We start from the raw sequence: 20,051 nt of genomic DNA on the forward strand, positions 1-20,051 counted from the left end.
ATCGTGGTTCTCTAAAGGCAAGAATATTGTACTCATATTCGTTAACTCCCCGTTTCGCCGTTTCGTATTTCATTTTGTCTTTTCCGTGTTTTAAATCTTTGTATGCGACTTCTGTTGTTGTTGTTGTTGTTGTTGTTGTTTTTGTTATCTATTCAAAATGCTGAACTTTGACGAAACCTAAAAAAATTAAAATGTTGTACAACACATTCTTAAACAAAATTGATGAATAAATAATAGCCGCGATACGTTACAGTTGTGTTGATATTTATCTCAGTATCATTGTGTAACGTCCGATATGCTTATATCTCGAAACATAATTGTATAGCTTATGATCGTGTGGTTTGATATTTTTTGGAAAGAGAGGGATAGAGAGAACGAGAGGAAGAGAGAAAATTGTACAAGGTACAAGTACAGTACAAGCTTGTATGCATGAAAGAAAACACTGCGATGTAAAATGCTGTTGTGAAATATCTTTTTGTACATCAAAAGGATTACACGATATTACAAGATACGTTGTTATAAACTGTAGAAGCCACGTACGACTTCCCTTGTAAAAGAGTAAGAGATGTATCATGAACATGGGAAATATCGAAACGTAGATTACACCAATTGTTTACTTCCTTCTTTTTTTTCTCGCGTAATTTGCTGTTAGTTCTTAGATTTCCGTATCATCCGAAAGCGCCACATAGGGTTAGATTTCCACACTATGCATATAGGATTCATTGGTTTCATGTAAAATGCCGTGACCACGAAAGAGAACTCACACGTCTTAGTCGTATCTTTATGAGCACTCGTTCATGCCTCATAATACAGCACCTTGGAACTCTATTGCTCATTGGGTACTCGATCATTATCTTACGATCAACTTGTTTACTCATTTACACATAATTATGCCTGTAACGATATCACATTTCCGTAGTATCGTGCAAAACATATAACGACTCCGCAATATTATCGCACAAAACACTACAATCTGTTACTTCGCACTTGTAAATAATGCAAATGAGTTTGTGTGTCTACATGTTTGCTTTTCCAACATTGTGTAGAAAACTGACTTAAATCTCGTACGATGAAACGATGAACATGATTAAGTAATGAAATGCTGAAACGACGAAATGATTACACGATGAAAATGATAAAATGATGAAACGATGAAATGATGAAAAGAAGAATATTACTGTCCTAATTCATTCTGACTTGTGATGCCAAGTACTCACATCGTAATGATATTACGTCATGCAAAGTCATAATAAGATTTCCATGATTATACTGCAAACGAGCACAGCTCCACCACACCATGAACTCCACATTGACATAAGCCTTGAAGTTCATACGATATAATATGTCAAGTCATGAACATTCATACATCATACAGCATCTCTGGAACTCCACTGTTCCACGACTCCGCTACTCGGCGGGTACGTGATCATTATTTTATGATCTTACATCGTCTTTACACAAAATAATGACCGTAATGATATCAAATTTCCGTATGTATTATCGTACTATGCGACTCTACGATCTAACTCCACCATTACCATTAATTCACTTCAGGTGTCTCGCTCTCCACAGCTCCACAATTCCCTACTTACATGTATGATGCCTAATCTTACAATCATACATAATTCATATGTATATGCATATACATACATATAATTATTCATATTTCTCAGCTCATTCAAATTCATACGCTAGGTCATCTTGGAGCTCCGCTGCTCGATGCATAATTTGCTATTGGTAATGTTTAATCCTATATACGTTACTGTCATATATTTAAATACTCGTATCAACTATCCGTATCATCGTGCAAAAGTATACGACTCCATGACAACATACACTCCACACTATAGCCATGCAGCAACAACAACAAAAAAGTCTAACTCTCCATAGCTCCACAATTCACTATCAAAAGTGCTTAATCCCATACGTTACTGTCATGCCTATTCACACGCTAATCATCTCCAGGTCATACATTACATCATATACACATTTGCACATACACCATGTACTGATATCAAATACCCTTCCATATCGTGCAAAATCACACGACTCCACAACATACACTCCACACAAGCCATACAATCGGTTACAAATTTAAAGTCACTCTCCACAGCTCCACAGCTCAAACATAATTCATATATATAATATTGACATATATGCATATTCATACATATTCATGAATTAAGCTCATAAATAATAAATATTGATAATGCTTATTTCTTCGTATGTATACTGTCATATGCATTTGCATAATTATATTCGCATCGACCTTACGTGCAATATACACAACCCCACATGCGCTCCATACAAGCCATACAATCCGTTGCAAGAGTCACTCTCCACATCTCCACAGCTCCATAGCTCCACAGCTTATACATAATTCATACAATGTTAACATAAATGCATATTAATACATATTCATGAAATCCACTCATTAATATTCATATGCTAGGTCATCTTGGAGCTCCACAATTCACTACTGATAATACTTAATTCGTTATACGTTGCTGTCATACGCATTTGCATAATACCGTAATAATTGTATGGTATAACGTGCAAAAATACACGACTCCATAACATACATTAAACACTAGCCATACAATCCGTTGCAAGACTTACTCTCCACAGCTCTTCAGCTCATACATAATTTATATAGGGCCTATATTTACATAAATACATGTAAGTACATATTCATGAATTCAGCTCATTAATATTAACGAGCTGTGGAGCTCCACAACTCCACGAGGTGCATCCAGGTACATGTATACTACTTGTGTATTATATAATATATGTATACATAATCTTCATTACCTCCATGACCTCGTTGGGAGCACGATGACGGCCACCGTGGGTTTCACGTCTTTCTTTGCTGTGGAGTAATTGTCAGGCAGTAGGGGTCGCTGCTACACACACATACACACACACACACACACACACAAGACCATACACACATGTTATATATTATATATATATATATATATATATATATATATATATAATTATATATGATATAGTTTATATTACTTGTCATATCTCACAATAATGATTTAATATACTGTGTGCGTAACAGTATGTGCAGTGTGTGTCTATGTGCAAAATGGATAAATGTACGTATGATGATGATGATGATGATCCACATCATTAGTATAGCGCCATATAAAAATCTGTTATAGAAACGTCATGAAAAGGCGCAGTGTGTGTGTATGTGTGTTAAAGACTAAAACAAATACTGGCATAATAGACCCGGATCAGCGATTGGAGAGACAAGTCAGGCCAAACAAGTTTCAAGTTCAAGGTCTGTTTATTTCCATGTAATACACCCGTTTTCTCTCAAGGTCCAGCTGAATGAATACAGTGCCTGCCATTCAAATAGCAAAACCAGGTCCTGTGGGTTTCATTTAGAAGCCCATACAGGGGCAGTCTGTATCAAGCATTCATGGAGTGAAGATGTGTCTTGTCTATATAGCCAGCCTCTTTAACAGTATATCTATATCAGGCCTATACTTAGTGCTACGCAACGATTGATGATTTGGAAGCAACAATGGACTCAAACAAATAAAATTAAGCATTTTGATTTTATCTTATAATCAAAACCGACATAATGAGATTCATCGTAACTATTGATAGACATTTTGTCTGAAAAAAAAAATGCGTTGGAAAGCCTTATGGGATAGTAGTTCCTTGGCGAGGGTTACTATGGGTGGAAAAGCCCAATATTAGGATTAGTCCCTGGTCACCGCTCGAAGTCCGGCAGCTCCAGCCCCTGCTGCAGCGGCTGTACTGGCGGAGACAGCCCCGACAGCTCCAGCCGACTGACAGGCAGCAACCACCCCGCCTGCAGCCATGGAAGCCACCCCTCCCCCGTTAACCATGGCCGCTGCGGACATCATGCTAGCAGCAGTAGATCCAGCGGCGATACCTGAACCTGTAAAGCCGACTGCACCTAAAGCTACCGGCCCTCCAAGAAGCACAGCACCACCGACCGCAGCGCCGAACAGAATGTCAGAGAACTCGAGGGCATTATTCCTGAGGGAAATGAATGCAGAGAAAATATCAAAAGCAAACGTACGTTAAATTCATCAATATGAAAATATTAACAAACCCGGGAGGGGGAAAATTATACACCAGTTTGGATGACTCTTTCAAAAAGACATTTTTTAAAGTTCGGATCAAATGAAGCATATACACCCTCACAAATTCGCAAAATAATGCACACGGTCACGGCTGCCAGGCCTCTTTTCTATTGAAATACATTAAAAAAAATTAAACTAGAAAAGCACTCTTAGAGCCCAAGGCGTCTGCTAAGCAGCTCACATCCTCCCACATTGTGATTTGCATCCTATATGAAAGTCCTTCATTCATACTAATCCTCACTATTATTATCATTATTATTATTGTAACCCTCCCTTGGAGTAGGGTGGGGCTAGATGAAGAATGTTTGACGGGAGTTGAGTCTGTAAAATAGGAGGCGTGGAGCGAAGAAAGGTTAAGAGGATACCGACGTCGGACGAACTGCCATTTATTTACTTAACTTCAACTTCCAACCGGAAGTAAACAAAAAACACAAAATAATAAACAGCAAATCAGCCGCCGTATATGTATAAAGAGTGCGGGGCAAGAATAAAACAAACATATTATTATTAAACACTCTCCTTACTGCCGACTCAAATGTTAAAACACAAAGGAAGACGGTCACTTGTGATGCATCTTTACCTCGAAGATGTTCAGTACCACTCATTAACTATCTTAATTCACTACCTTACTACCTAACCAGCGCATTGGACTTCCCTAATGCTCGTGTACTGTTACAATCTACTTTATTGCATTGATTAAACCATTCTAAATTCAATTATTATCATTTCCCGTTATCCTTATTCGTTATTAATGCGTATATTATTATTACTAATAACCATTACCGTTGTATACTAAATTATGCAACTTGATGACTTCATAAAATCACCTAGTACAAAAATAAACAAACACATGATTCACCTTATTAGCTCGTTGTATAAATAACTTTACGATTGTATTTTCTAACGCAAAGTTTAATCAAACAAACTATCCGTAATTATATAAAAACTGCTTTCCCTGAGTCGCCATATTAACCCAAACAATGCTAGAACAATTTGTTTATTTACTTTAAATGATTGGTTTGCCTGGGTACTATAACTACTCAAGTTTCCAAACAAATACCCGACGTCCGTGTCACTTGACATCCATGCCAATTTAATGGGCTAAAGCTATACGCGACAACTAACAGAAAATAAACATATATGTACAGCAAAGTGACGATAATAACAGGATATTCATCGATCGTAACACAAGCAGAAAAGGGGAAATCATGCTCATATATCTGATTGTAGACGTTTACTCCTAAATCATCTACATAACCATTCAACAGAACTATACAACTGCGAACAAGCCGTCACATTAAACACGTCATTGATGCAACCTTTTATCGTACCATAACATTAAATTCGCTAGACAGCCACATACATTACATTACACATGTACTACGATTACGACGACGCGTTAACTCAAAACTTGTTTCCCCCTTGAAAATGAAAACAACGTAAATTGAACGCGAACAGAATCGGATTCGACTTCTGCAGTCAAACAAAGAATTACATAGACCAAGGAGGTACTAGGCGAGCCCGTTGTTCTCTACGAGTAACCCTTGGCAACGCCTGTGATCCTCTTCGTCCCTCTCTCCCACTCTTCCTCTCTGTCTGTCTGTCTCTCTCTCTCTCTCTCTCCGCGCGGCATACGGTACTTTAGGCAAGATTTACAACATGAGCAAGGGGGGGTGGGTGGTCAGTCCCAACCTCTGTGTACAACTACTTCCACTTAGGCTGCGTTCATGCGAAACTAGAATTGCGTTTCTAAACACGTTTAGTCGCTAAACGTGTTTAGTTGCGTTGCGTTCATGCGATTTTTCCATTTAAACGCGTTTCAAAACGCCGATCTGAAACGCGGAAAAAAGGGCGTTTTGAATCATGATTCTGCCAGAATCACGATCGCAGAAGCCGCATGAACGCAACCGTGATTTCAATCATGATTCTATGACGTCATTGTGCGCTGTGCGCATGCGTGTCTAATGGGGTATCCCACAGCTTCTTGTTCTGTTCGCGCGCTTGTGTACGTCTTATGAATCGTGTGTGTCGGTATCAAACTTGCATTTGTTGGTTTACATCAACGCCACACACCGATTCTATGCTAGTATATAGCTGTTTAATATAATAATACATGTAATTACTCTCCGATTGAGTTGATAATAGTAGTGGCTGCAGCGCTGTGTCTACCAAGGGAAGCAATTGGAGAGACGAAGAATTAAGATTTTTCGATCTGTGGGCAGAGCCTGAATGCCACATCTTATTGAAAAGTATTCACCGAAATATAAACGTAAAGGCCTATAATAAACTGACTGATCAGTTGGCATAAGGTGGTCTGGCTCGAGTTGCAGAGACAAGGTCAAACTGCGCAGTATGCTGCGCAATGGCAAAGAATGAGCAGCGCCAGAATCAGCGTCGCGAAAGTCCGCATGAACGCTCTTCCGCTGAGACCGTGATTTGAAACGCCGTTTTGAATCATGATTCATGTTTGTGATTCTGGCTACGAAATTCGCATGAACGCGGCCTATCACTCACATACCTTTGGAATGATGCACGTCGGTCAGACCCAATGTGCGGATAGTCTATCCACCGCCTTACTCTACCCTTAGGATTGACCGTATGAAACTTTAAGAAAGCAGTTCGCTGGCGTACGTGTAATACATTTATAACATTATTATGAACTGACTCCACAGAGGATCTAGTTCTACAGTTAATACCTCGTACACATCGAATATTATGACATAGAGTGCACTTTTCGAACACTTCTTCCCCTTCAGCAACTTCTACTGAGACTAACTTTTCCCCGAACATCGGTACTTCGAAACGTATCGATAGGCTACATCACGAACCTTGCGAAGCTTCGTCTTGGTTCGACACCTGCACGTTAATATTATACTGTACACGAACTTTCACATAGATGATCGTCATTTCATCCCTCTACTCATCTACGTTTCCCAGTTAAAATGCATATATTCAATATCAACATTTACAGCCAAACTTAGCTGGCTATCACTTCGGCAGGTCTCGGCTCGTAGACTACCCCTTGTGCACTCCTCTCAGCTGAGCGGAACGCACCTTTATTCTTCGCGAACAGTGGATTACTTTCATTCAAGTATAAAACAATGTGATTAACAAATTTAAGACGATTCGCCCATTGTACAGCAATAAGGCATCAATCACCTGCGTCTGCCCTTTCAAATAAAAGAATATCATGCACTTTTAATTTGTATACCAACCGTCGAACGAATAAAATATTCTCTCATAGACTCAGAGTGCGAAATATGTATAACCCTTCGAGTACCCATCGAATATGTTCTCTCGCAGAACTGGCGTTCTGCGGCGAGCTGATACACGACATATATCTAGTCGACGAAAATTATCAAGACACTCGTCAACTTTTGAGAACTAACTTTTCACTTAAATACCGGGCTTACTATCACACACAGGCATGAAAGACTGGGTTCAAAACCATCTACGAAGTCTTACAACAGTAACTTGCATAATCAATTCATAAATAAGTAATACGAAAAGTGTGATTTTACTTGTAAAATAGGAGGCGTGGAGCGAAGAAAGGTTAAGAGGATACCGACGTCGGACGAACTGCGATAAGTCGCCGAGTGGTGTTCCTGACTTCCGGTTTGGGGGAAAGTTATTTGCATATTTGAAAGAATTGGTTAACGCTATAATTAGCATAAAATAAAGGCTGGCAAGAAGGGGTCAGGACCTCGCTTGACCACGTGACAAGTTTGCAAAGGAAGGTTCCAGAACCCCGTGAACCCGTGATCCACATGCGCGGGAAAGGGAAAAGAGAAACTTAAAGAATACAATATTCTTGTCACCAGTCGTCTGGTTACATTATCATTATTATCATTATCATTATTACTATTGTAATCATTGTCGTCATCATTATTATTATTATCATTATTGGCTTCCTTGACGATCAAGAGATACCCTCACGGCCAACGGGCTATCGCTGCCTCAGTCGTACATGTAACTTCTCTCGAAATTCTGGCCAACTACAGCTCAATAACACTGAGGGTAGCAAAAGCAAGCGCGTCATCTTGTGCTCATGATTGACCAATATCAGTCAAGAAAGAAGACAAGAGACCCGCGGGTCTAGCGCTCACCTGAGTATCGCAAGTTCACCTTTCACGCAGTCACTAATCTAAATTATTCACAGCTCTTCCAAAATTTGACCAGGCACTCTCAAGTAGAAGATGAAAATGTACAATAAGGTCCCATTTTTTTAAAGATTCCTTAATTTGGGGGGATTGGGGCCCCCTGGGGCCCTCTGGGTGGGGCATGGTGCTCATTTTGATAAATTGTGATCCTGATCCCCTAGGGATGCTACTTGCCAAGTTTGACGAAAATCCATCATGAGGTTTTCAGGAAGAAGATGAAAATGTACAATTTAGGCCCCCATTTGGACCTTCCCAACCACCCCCCCCCCCTCCCCGAGGGGCACCCCTGGATCTCCTATGAACAAACTTGAAACTACAGTCATTAATGTACTCACTCATAGTATTATCTTAGCTCTATAACTTCTGATACTAGAGAAGATTTTAAAAGATTCCTTCATTTTGGGGGTGTGGGCCCCCCGGGGGCCCCCTGGGTGGGGCATGGTGCCCATTTTAACAAATTGAGATCCTAACCCCTTAGGGATGCTACCTGCCAAGTTTGGTGAAAATGGGTCATGGGGTTCTCAAGAAGATAAAAATGTACAATTTAGGCCCCATTAGGATCCCTCCTCACCCCCCCCCCCCTCCCCTGGGTCCCAAGGGGGGCACCCCTGATTCTGCCATGAACAAACTTGAAACTACAGTCATTAATGTACAAACTCATAGTATTAACTTAGCTCTATCACTTATGGTTCTAGAGAAGAAGATTTTTACAGATTCCTTAATTTTTTTGGGGGGTTGGGCCCCCTGGGGCCCCCTGGGTGGGGCATGGTGCCCATTTTAACAAATTGGGTTCCTAACCCCCTAGGGATGCTAGCTGCCAAGTTTGGTGAAAATGGGTCATGGGATTCTTAAGAAGAAGATGAAAATGTACAATTTAGGCCCCATTAGAACCCCTCCCCACCCCCCTCCCCTGGGTCCCAAGGGGGGCACCCCTGATTCTGCCATGAACAAACTTGAAACTACAGTCATCAATGTACTAACTCATAGTATTAACTTAGCTCTATCACTTCTGGTTCTAGAGAAGAAGATTTTTACAGATTCCTTAATTTTGGGGGGTTTGGGCCCCCCTGGGGGCCCCCTGGGTGGGGCATGGTGCCCATTTTAACAAATTGAGTTCCTAACCCCCTAGGGATGCTACCTGCCAAGTTTGATGAAAATCGGTCTTGGGGTTTTCAAGAAGAAGATGAAAATGTAAAAAGTTTACGCACGACGCACGACGGACGACGGACGACGGACGACGGACGACGGACGACGCACGACGCACGACGCACGACGCACGACGCACGACGCACGACGGACGCCGGACGAAGGGCGATCGCAATAGCTCACTTGAGCCTTTGGCTCAGGTGAGCTAAAAAACGTATAACGACGTAAATAAGCCAGCTCACAGTTAGCACCAGTCTGCATGCAATAACCTCTTGAACCACACATGGAATATAGAGTCTATCTGAAGAGCAGTTGAGCACAGCCAAGCAGAAAGTGGTAATTTACATGCAAGTGCTGCATGAATGTCTTTTGTTGATTTGGTTGAAAAGAATACACATTCACCTGTACATTCCAAATATGCACCTGGTTCATATAAATGAATATTTATAACATAGTCTTCATAAAGACGTTCCATTTTTTTTTTAATCTCTCAGTAACACTCCATTCAAGAGAAAAACTGCAATGACCTTTATCCGCACATGTTCAGATTGTACCTGTGAAATGGCTTATTCATACTACTACTACTACTTCTACTACTACTACTACTACTACTACTACTACTACTACAGACTACTCCTACTACCGCTACACTGCAAAAAGTCGGGTGTATAAAACACTGAGATTGTCGTAAAATCCCGGTGCTAATTTGTGGTGTTAAATTAACACTTTGGGTGTCACTTCAAAATACAAAACCTTTTTTTTTTTCAGATAGGTAATTGGTCACTGTTCTTCTTGTTGATTTTAAACTTCAACAAGACAAATGATAACTTTCCGATGAAATACTTGATTAAAAAATGAAACAAAAAAAAGTTATGAAAACATTTACACCACAGTAACATAAGTTGATGTGGTCTCCTATTGAACATTTGGCGGTTGTTATACCATTTACATTAACACCAGCAATATTAAATCAACACCATGATTGTATAGTGTTATTGTTGAATTAACACCAGTGCAATGTCAAAAATATCACCAGCTGCAGTGTCAAATTAGCACCACCACGTGCCAGGTGAACACTTTTCATACCATCACAACATATTATTCTCCACACCTGTCGGTGTGGTCCTCTATGGATTGACACTTGAACAGTGTTCGGTTTAACACCCATGGTGTTAAATCCAAACGCTACTCTTTTTGCAATGTACTAATAATAATAATGATAATAGCAATAATAATGATAATAATAATAATAATAATAATGATAATAATAATTACAATGATAATAATAATAACTAGAAAAGCACTCTCAGAGCTTGCTCTTGCTCTTCCCAAAGAGTTTTTACTCCTCTCCACCACTGGGGAAAAGTTCTTTAGGCTCTTCCATAGAGATCAGTGATTTCCACCCATAGGTATACATGCTGAAAAATCGCCCGATTTCCCAATATAGAAGCCTTTGCTACGTCATAAACCCTCAGCTGCACGGCGCGCCTCGCCCTAGCAGATACTAGAGCACGCACTTTAGTGCGCGCATGCAAACCTCAAATACGCGCAGCCTAAACTCCCAAGTTCATTGACCCTACCTACCAAAATATCAAAAATCCTTCATAAATTTCCCAAAAATTCTCGGATCACTACCACAAAGTTAATCGTTTGGCACTTGTGCCATTCTCAACCTTTCTTGCAAGTTTCATCCCAATCCGTTAACTACTTTTTGAGTTATTTTGCACACGGACAAACTAACGAACTAACTAACGCACAAACCAACGGTAACGAAAACATAATAGTGGGGGCGCAAGGGATTTTTGGTTCAAAATTTTCCGAAAGCACCAAAATTTGGCACACATGTAGCCCAAACCATACTATTTCGATTTTTGATGGGCGCCAAGAAGGGCGCCCTCTGGGGCGGCCATATTGGCAAAAATCCAACATGGCCGCCATATAGGTTTAAAGGCCACTTGCATTTGAAAACATAAAAGGGTTACAGTCATTTAAAAAGTCAGGTTGAGAGGTTTTCTGGGTCAAGGAATTCGAATCTGAAGTTGTTTTTATGGTCTGAAGTCATTTTTTTTCTTGTAAGGTCATCTTAAGGTCATTTAGGGGTCAATCCATTGTATTCATAACAGTTTATTGAAAAAAATGGCTTGCCCGTGGTCAATATTCCAGGAATGCCAGCCTTAGTAATAGAATTGCATTTGTCGACGGCTGATAAAAGGCGTATTTCTTGTGAAGGGCGCCCTCCGGGGCGGCATATTTGCAAAAATCCAATGCGGTCACCTACGTTTAAAGGCCAGTATAACAATTAAAAACCTTTAAAGTGTTACAATAATTTGAAAAGTCAGCTTTAGAGGTTTTATGGGTCAAGGAATTCGATTCTGAAGTTGTTTTTATGGTCTGATGTCAATTTTTCCTTATAAGGTCTCCCTAAAGGTCATTTGGGGTCAAACCATTATATTCACAATAGGTAATTTAGAAAATGCCTTGCCTATAGTCAATATAGGAGGAATGCCAGCCCTTCTAATAGAATTGCAGTTGTTGAGGGCTGTGGGAGAGGGAGAGGTGGGCTTTCTCACGAGTAACATCAATATGCATGCTTTCGTGTTATTAAAGATTTCAAACACTAGGTATACACTCATGAAGTATAATAACAACCCCTTTCTGAGAGTAATTAGGGTTAACCCTATAAAGCCCAAGGGGGGGGGGGGGGCACATTGTGCCCCCCCTACCAGATTTTCCTTTACCACTCCTTCGCCCTTAATCCGATTTCACCCAAATTTGGTGACTTTTCCTAAAATCTTATTGCGAACATTTTGATATATAATTTAGTTATATTTGATGTTGCTGGTTGCCATGGCAACCACAAACTGACAACCATGTCAGTCAGATTTTGCATCTTTTTTCTGTTCCCATTTCATTAAACAGCATTACAGTGTATGAAATGGGTGTTTCTTGGCTGATATTTGCTGAAGGAGCAAAATTTTAAGTAATTATGGTCCTGGAAAGTTTTTCTTATTATTTTCTTTGTTTTTATGTGACAAAGGCATAAAACAATAGATATAATAGAGATAATTGAAAACAATAATATTTTCTAAAGATTGCCCTTCTATTTTGTGTTATTTTGATTCCTTCACCCAAGTTATGCCTCTAATATCATTAGTTTATCATATTATCAATTTGCAATCTCAAAGTTCCACTATTATGCCAATATGAAATGTCATAACTATACATGTACCAATCCCAAACATTTCATCTCAGGTCTCATTATGTATTTCTATATGCTGATATGAATAGCGCCCCCATGTGGTGACCTTGAGAAATTTCAATCATAACAAATAATAAGATTCTACTTGCTTATCATTTGTGGCAAATATGAAAATGATTGATCTATATTAAAGACATATAGCCTATATATAATGGGGATAAAGAAATTATACAGAAAAATCATGTTTTAAGCATATTTCCTATGTATTTCTTTATATTTTGGTAAATAGCGCCCTCCATGGGTGACCTTGAGAAAATTCAAATGTATGGTCATGTAGAGTATGAGTTACTCTACCCATGTGCCAAATATGACGATGATACATCAAATAATAAAAAAGTTGTATGGGGGGGGCACAATGTGCCCCCCCCCCCCCCCTTGGGCCTGCCAGGGGTCAAAATAGCTTGGGCTTAATAGGGTTAAGGGATCTTACTCAGATCCTTATTTCACAATTAAATTTGAAGACTTGGTAACCTTTCAATTTCATTTTTAATGATTACTTACGGTAATTTTTTTTTCTGCATCATTTCAATTATGGCCTGTTATAATATGGCTACACAAGCTTTTAAGTGAGGTTCTGTCCAAAGCTATGGAATATCATAGTTCATGTCACAATCATTCCATTAATTATTTTTACATTATAGGCGCTAAGAGGAAATGTCCTCACCGACTGGTCATATTTGCGGAATTCTTATTTGCATTTGCTTTAATGATTAGAATTATGGGTAATGCCCTTTCAAAAAGTTTTCAAGATTTGATTATTGGATTATTATTTTCATCTTCATTTGCAAGGAATGCAATAAAAACGTATATAAGAAATAGAATCTTATTGCTACCTAATATATTAGTTTAGCAATAAGGGGGTGGGGGTACTCTCTATATTACCAGCGTCCTTGACGTTGTCACTAAAAAGAGAGGTGTTTTGATTTCTCTGTTGCAGTTCAGGGATCCTCAGTTATAATAGATATTCATAATTCAGATTTAAATTCAATGGAATAATAATTATGAAGATCACTCCTAATCTAGATGAAAAAAGATAAAAATCTGTAGTGTATAAGAGAGTTTTTAGTACATCAGGTTGGCATCAATTTGCTATTTTCGAATTTGTGTTAGAAAGTTCGATTCTAAAGTCCTTATAGGAAATTTTATGCGCCTCCACAGCTAAAATTCTATGCCGGTCAGAGAACATGACGGTACTGGTGACGCCATGTAGGGAACAAGCATATAATTTTATATTTCACAGGTGCCACAGTGGACGCAAATTGGTATGATATCACTAGACTTTATAAGTTGTATCTCGTTGGTCTGAAGACTATAGGTTGCAACTCTACTCTCCGCAACATCTCTACGACGCACGTCTCCTGGAGACGAGCCCAATCTCCAGGATTCGCAGGAGAATCGGACATTTTCGATTTTTGCAGAGACTACTTCCGTCTTCCAGCTTGTCTCCGAGACGTCTCTGCGAAGTCTCCATCACTGTGGCCATGTCGTGGGGACTAAATTTTGTCTGCAACATCTTCGAGATGTCCCCGCATCTTGTGGAGACCGTAATAACATAATGGCGACGAAAGGGAGAAGTTGCTGAGAAAAGACATCTCTGATAAGTCCCTGTGACTGCAAAAGCCGTGCCAACACCCCCGTGACTTCCAAGCAAATAAGTTGTCCCTTTGTTTGAAGACGTCTTGGACGTCGCCCTAGAAATCGCGTTAGTTGTGACAGCGAAAATATTTCTTCGAGACGCTGGCATTGCGACAATGTCTTCCTCCCGTCAGATAGGCCCTCAATCCCCCCCCCCCCCACTTTAAGTTTGCAGCAATATCAAACTACTGACCATGGCTCGTCTGACACCTGCTCTACATTGTGCATTTTCACCTTCATTCATTCATTCATTCATTCATTCTTTCATTATTTTTTTTTCCATTTCCATGTTTTCCACCTCCCAATACATGCCTTGAAACAGCTGTGGTGCAGAAGAATGAAATTTGGTACTGAAGCATTGCGGAGAGTGGCTGATAGTACTACTGTAGTAATTGCCATGTACCTGTGCCATCTTTCCTCCAACTCCACTCCCTGAAGTCAGGAATCACATCATGACCCATGCTGTCATGATTCCAGTAGAAACTCACTTGCAGCAGCACTCATCTTCAAAATGTTGATAGCGTCGCTTGAGCAGATAGAGTGGTTTCTGATGATCTGCTCCCACGTTATGACGAGATGATGCCTACCCTCGTTGACGCTGGCTGCCCCATAAAACTTGTTGCTCATCAGTCCTTGCTGGACATGAGCATGATTATTAAAGTAGTTAATGTGTCAGTGCGTTCTGGTTTGCTGACCCATATTACTTATAGGCAATTTCCATGCCACATCAAAGCAAGTCTGAAGTAATGTCGCATCCTGCCAGTGCCTGATGTTGGGCTCTGGAAGAGAGGTACGCTGTACAGGAAAGAGCTGAAAAGGCCTTTATCTTTTCAATACCACGACCCAACCGTAACTCCCTCAGATCAAAGGGATTAAAAAAAGCACACTATATACCGAAATGTGATGTTATGCTCATCCGTGCGATTGTATACTGTTTTCAGAAAATGCTTTCAGAAGACATTATGTCATCCTTTGTAAGGATATCTTTGCGTAGATCGCATCTAAGTTGTTGGAAAGCTGAAGGGTTGTGAGATCACAATTCCTGTTGAATATTTCAGTCTCGAATCAGGTGCTCAGGATGAGTTATCCGTCTCATTTATTCTTGGATATGTGTGCGCTGATAAATGAGGGCAGTTCTTTATTTTTCAATCTTAATTTTCAGGAAGCCGCTATGCTCTTCCAATCATAATTTGAGATTTGAGTGGTGCCATCACCATCACTTGTCAGAGGACTGCACAGTGTTGCAGCGCAAAAATGTTAAGATTATTTTCTTCAGGATCAGTATCCCATACAACATCAATAGGTGTTCAGTTTCCCTAGTCATTTGCCCTTTCAGTAAAGAAACGGTTTCGTTTGATAAAACGAGAATAAAAAAAGATAAAAAACCTTCAGCTGAATTGTCTTCACCTACTCTTGTAAGATACTGCCATTAAAGGACTTTAATGATCGAATTTAGTTAACTGCCCCTAGAATACTGGTCTGACCTGGATTGAGGAGCTCGATTCCCTGGAAGCTTCGGCCATTGCTTCCTTCACTGAAGAAGCAGACGCTGTCTTGTCAAGGGAGAGCAGGCATACACCAATTTCACCAGGAGGAGAATCATATCGCTTGCCAGCTGGAAAGTTATATAATTGACCATGAAAAGTGACGAGGTGGCTCAGTCGGTATGGTATGGCTTGCGGTCTAAAGACTTGTGTTCCGGCGCGGGTTCCGGAATCCCACTTATCTCAAGTCTATTAGCTTAGCAATGGTGTGTGTTGTCATACCGCCCCCTCTAGTAGAGGCACAACACGCTACACCTCATCACTTGGATATAAAAAGGGGAAGTCCCTTGTGTGAAAGAATCACAAACCCAGACACATGAAAAGATCCCGAATCGGCATTCCGTTATCGGAAAACTCAAGGTGCATAAACCGGTAAAGTGGTCCACCCCAAGTATACAACTGACCAGCATACGGGCTATCCAGCTATCTCGTCAGAAGGAAAAACGAAGACAAAATAAGATTAGGCGTGTTTATTACCCTCTTTGCCATTGCACCCTGATTTGGCACCTTGGAATAGGATGGCGGCCGTATTTAAGCATGTATATATATATATATAAACAAAGAAAGGAAAAACTGACCAGAAACAATTGATACATAGTGAAAACTTTGAGCAAAGAAAATGAGAAAAGAAAATGAAACCGATGGAAGACAGTTTTCTGTGCTCAAAGATTTCAATGTAATTATATAGTATATATACATATATATATATATATATATATCTTAAATATATATTTTTTTCATTTATTTGTCATAATTATTATTGATAATATTGTAGAGGAATGGAACCGCTCTTGGCCCTAATTGACCATTGAAGGAGTATGAAAGAGATGACAAATGGGACAAAATAGGGGTACCAGTGAATTGCAGTTGAATGCTCACAGACGCCATTTCGAAAAATGCACAAAATGCCTGATTTGACCCATATTTGATCTTGAAAGTGACCATGAATTGCAGAAATGATATTTAGAATCACATTCTCTGACCCCGTAAAATCTTCCACATGGGATTCATAACATTAATCAACCTGTTCAATTTGTAACTGCAGTTGACCTTTAACCCTGATGGCGGCCATATTGGATTTCACCAATATGACGGCCCCAAGGGTTTTTAGTCTTGGCGCCCATCAAAAATCGAAAGAGTATCGTCCAAGGGACCTATGAGCCAAATTTGGTGTTTTTGGAAGAATTTGAACCAAACAACCCATTTTGAGCCCTTAGGCCCCCAACTATAACCTCCTCCCTTGGCGGAGGTAATAAACATAAATACAGTATGGATGTAGACGGTGATCCGGATTAGTATATCAACATTTAGTTACACTCTACTCTTTGAGCCATTTCTAACTTTTCCTGAAATTTTAACCAAATCAGTCGAGTTAATTTTAACAAACAAACCAACCAATGCCCACAAAAATGAAAATGACCTCCTTAGCAAAGGTGTGACTACAGAATTATAATTGATTAGAATCTATTTATAACAAAATCAATTAATCAATTAATCTAACAATCAATCAATACCAACTTACCCTGTGATAAGGAGAAGGAAGATGAATGCTGCAAATTTCTTGTCCATGCTGAATTTCGACACTGCAAATAAAATCCAAGTATAAATGTAGGGCTATAAAAAGGAAATTTCATATTTTCATATTTCGCAATAACAAAAGCCCCTAGCTGACTTTGATATCTCCTCCAGAAGACAGGAAAAATATATATCACCCGAAACATAATGGCAGTAACAAGTCTTACCGTCTGTTTAGACGTACAGGACTAATGATAACAATTCAAATGCCACAATATCACTCTATGTTACTGTTAGATCTATATTTTGGTATACTTACATGATTAAAACAGTTGATGTTGCGTATCGCTTTGAACTGATATATAGATTCTTCTCGCTGCACACAGAGCTCTGACTTGCTTGCGATGGTCTTTACAGTTTGTGCGATAGTCTTTCAAAGAAGCTTGGCATTTAACCAATGAGGTTATGACTTCGTGTCGTAACCTGCAACCACGGAGCTACAACACATTGCAATCTTGCAGTAATGTTCTATAGAGGCCTTAGTTCTAGCAGGGAGGTGGGAAGAGACCAGCCTAGTATGTGACGAAATCCTACGTGCACAGCGTTTCGTGGTACAGTGTACAGACGCCCCCAGGGCTCCGCGAGTATTGTGGAATTCCCATGGATGGGAATTCCCCACTACAAACCCATGATGAAAGCCAGACCCAGTATCAGCAGTGCGCATTGATGGCCACACCATGATCGGTATTGTTGTTTAGAGAACCAGTGGCGTATCTAGGGAAAACGGCGCCCGGGGCACCCCAACCCCAACCCCATCCCGGTAGGGACTTTTAAACAAAGTCCACATGATGCTTTTCAAGCACTTAAAAGGGATCTTTTGAGGGTGATTTAAATGTAATGAATTTTGATAGATTTTAGCGAGCGAGCGCAGCGAGCGAGCCGAAATTTTTGTATTTCAGCTTACAAAACATGGAATTCTTGTCATTTTTTGCTTACCAAATCATACAATTCTAATCAAGATATAGTGACGGCCTTATAGATAACGATTTATACCCAAAAACTGAGGACTTTAGAAAATACTCTAAATTAGTGCGCGCGAGTTAGCTGAAATTTGTATATGTCCTCGTCATCATCACGTATTGTTCTTATCTTTTTTTATATATAAATTTTGGCGAGCGAGCGCAGCGAGCGAGCCGAAAATTTTTGTATTTCAGCTTACAAAACATGGAATTCTTGTCATTTTTTGCGTATTAAATCTCACAATTATAGTGACGACCTTATAGATAACGATTTATACCAACAAACTGAGGACTTGAAAAAATTATCTAAATTAGTACGAGCGAGTGAGCCGAAATTTGTATATTTCTGCGTCATCATTACTTTTTTTCTTATCTTTTTTGATTTTTTTTTGCGCCCCCCTCCCCCGTATGTTCGAAACCGTTGGCGTCCTCTTTTGATCCAATCGGCAATCGCTTCAGAACGAATGAAATTGCAGTCGCTGCTCCGTTTAACATTTTTCCTGCTTAATATAAAATGACATGTGTGAACACAATAGACACTGTCATTTTGTCATCATCACGTTTTGTTCTTACCTTCTTTTTTATACAAATTTTGGCGAGCGAGCGCAGCGAGCGAGTCGAAAATTTTTGTATTTCAGCTCACAGAACATGGAATTTTTGTGTGAACACAATAAACATTGTCATTTTGTCCGCGTCATCATCATGTTTGGTTTTTATCTTGTTTGATTTGGTTTTCTCCCCCCCCCCCCCCCCCACCAATTTCCCTCCGCCCTTCCGGGCGAGTTTTTTTTTTTTTCTTCTTCTTCTTCCTTTCTTCATTTCATCATTCTGTCCGCGTCATCGTCACGTTTTGTTGTTATCTTCTCTTTTTTTAATAAAAATTTTGGCGAGCGAGCGCAGCGAGCGAGCCGAAAATTTTTGTATTTCTGCTTACAAATCATGAAACTCTTGTCATTTTTTGCTTATTAAATCTTATAATTCTAATCAAGATATAGCGACGGCCTTATAGATAACGATTTATATCAACAAACTGAGGACTTGAAAAAATACTCTAAGTCAGTACGAGCGAGCCGACATTTGTATATATTCCGCGTCATCATTACGTTTTGTTCTTATCTTGTTTGATTTGGGTTTTTTGCGCCCCCCCCCCCCCCCATGTTCGAAACCCTTGGCGCCTTCTTTTGATCCAATTGCCGATCGCTTCTGAACGAAAGAAATTGCAGCCGCTGCTCCGTGTAACATTTTGCCTGCTAAATATAAAATGACATGTGTGAACACAATAGACACTGTCATTTTGTCATCATCACGTTTTGTTCTTACCTTCTTTTTTATATAAATTTTGGCGAGCGAGCGCAGCGAGGGAGCCGAAAATTTTTGTATTTCAGCTCACAGAACATGGAATTTTTGTGTGAACACAATAAACATTGTCATTTTGTCCGCGTCATCATGTTTTGTCTTTATCTTGTTTGACTTGGTTTTCTTCCCCCGCCCCCCCCCCCCCTCCCCGCCCCCCACCATTCTCCCTCCGCCCTTCCGGGTGAGTTTTTCTTTTCCTTCTTCTTCTTCTTTTCTTTTTTTTTTCTTCTTCTTCTTCTTCGTTTTTTTCTTTTTCTTCTTCTTCTTCGTTTTTTTTTTTCGGT

General features: G+C 39.8%; 1 protein-coding gene across 1 annotated transcript; it reads right to left on the reverse strand.

The window, feature by feature from the left end:
* Positions 1-3,722: 3,722 nt before the first annotated feature.
* Positions 3,723-17,828, reverse strand: LOC139734266 (uncharacterized). The gene is made up of 3 exons (XM_071645062.1): positions 17,712-17,828; positions 17,400-17,460; positions 3,723-4,026 (listed from the first exon to the last, which is right to left on the reverse strand). Exons 2-3 carry the CDS (start codon positions 17,444-17,446, stop codon positions 3,723-3,725), a joined length of 351 nt encoding a protein of 116 aa, XP_071501163.1. The 5' UTR covers positions 17,447-17,460; positions 17,712-17,828.
* Positions 17,829-20,051: the final 2,223 nt, after the last annotated feature.

The sequence above is a fragment of the Diadema antillarum genome, unplaced genomic scaffold, assembly GCF_040938485.1.
Source record: "Diadema antillarum isolate AM-2024a unplaced genomic scaffold, OU_Dant_1.0 seq00000519_RagTag, whole genome shotgun sequence".
Classification (NCBI taxonomy): Eukaryota; Metazoa; Echinodermata; class Echinoidea; order Diadematoida; family Diadematidae; genus Diadema; species Diadema antillarum.

Excerpts from the sequence above, each read along its gene's own strand:
- LOC139734266 (XM_071645062.1), bottom strand. The coding sequence starts at position 17,446 with ATGGACAAGAAATTTGCAGCATTCATCTTCCTTCTCCTTATCACAGG. Across the intron at positions 4,027-17,399 it reads TTCCTTCTCCTTATCACAGG|GAATAATGCCCTCGAGTTCT; the intron begins GTAAGTTGGTAT and ends CATTTCCCTCAG.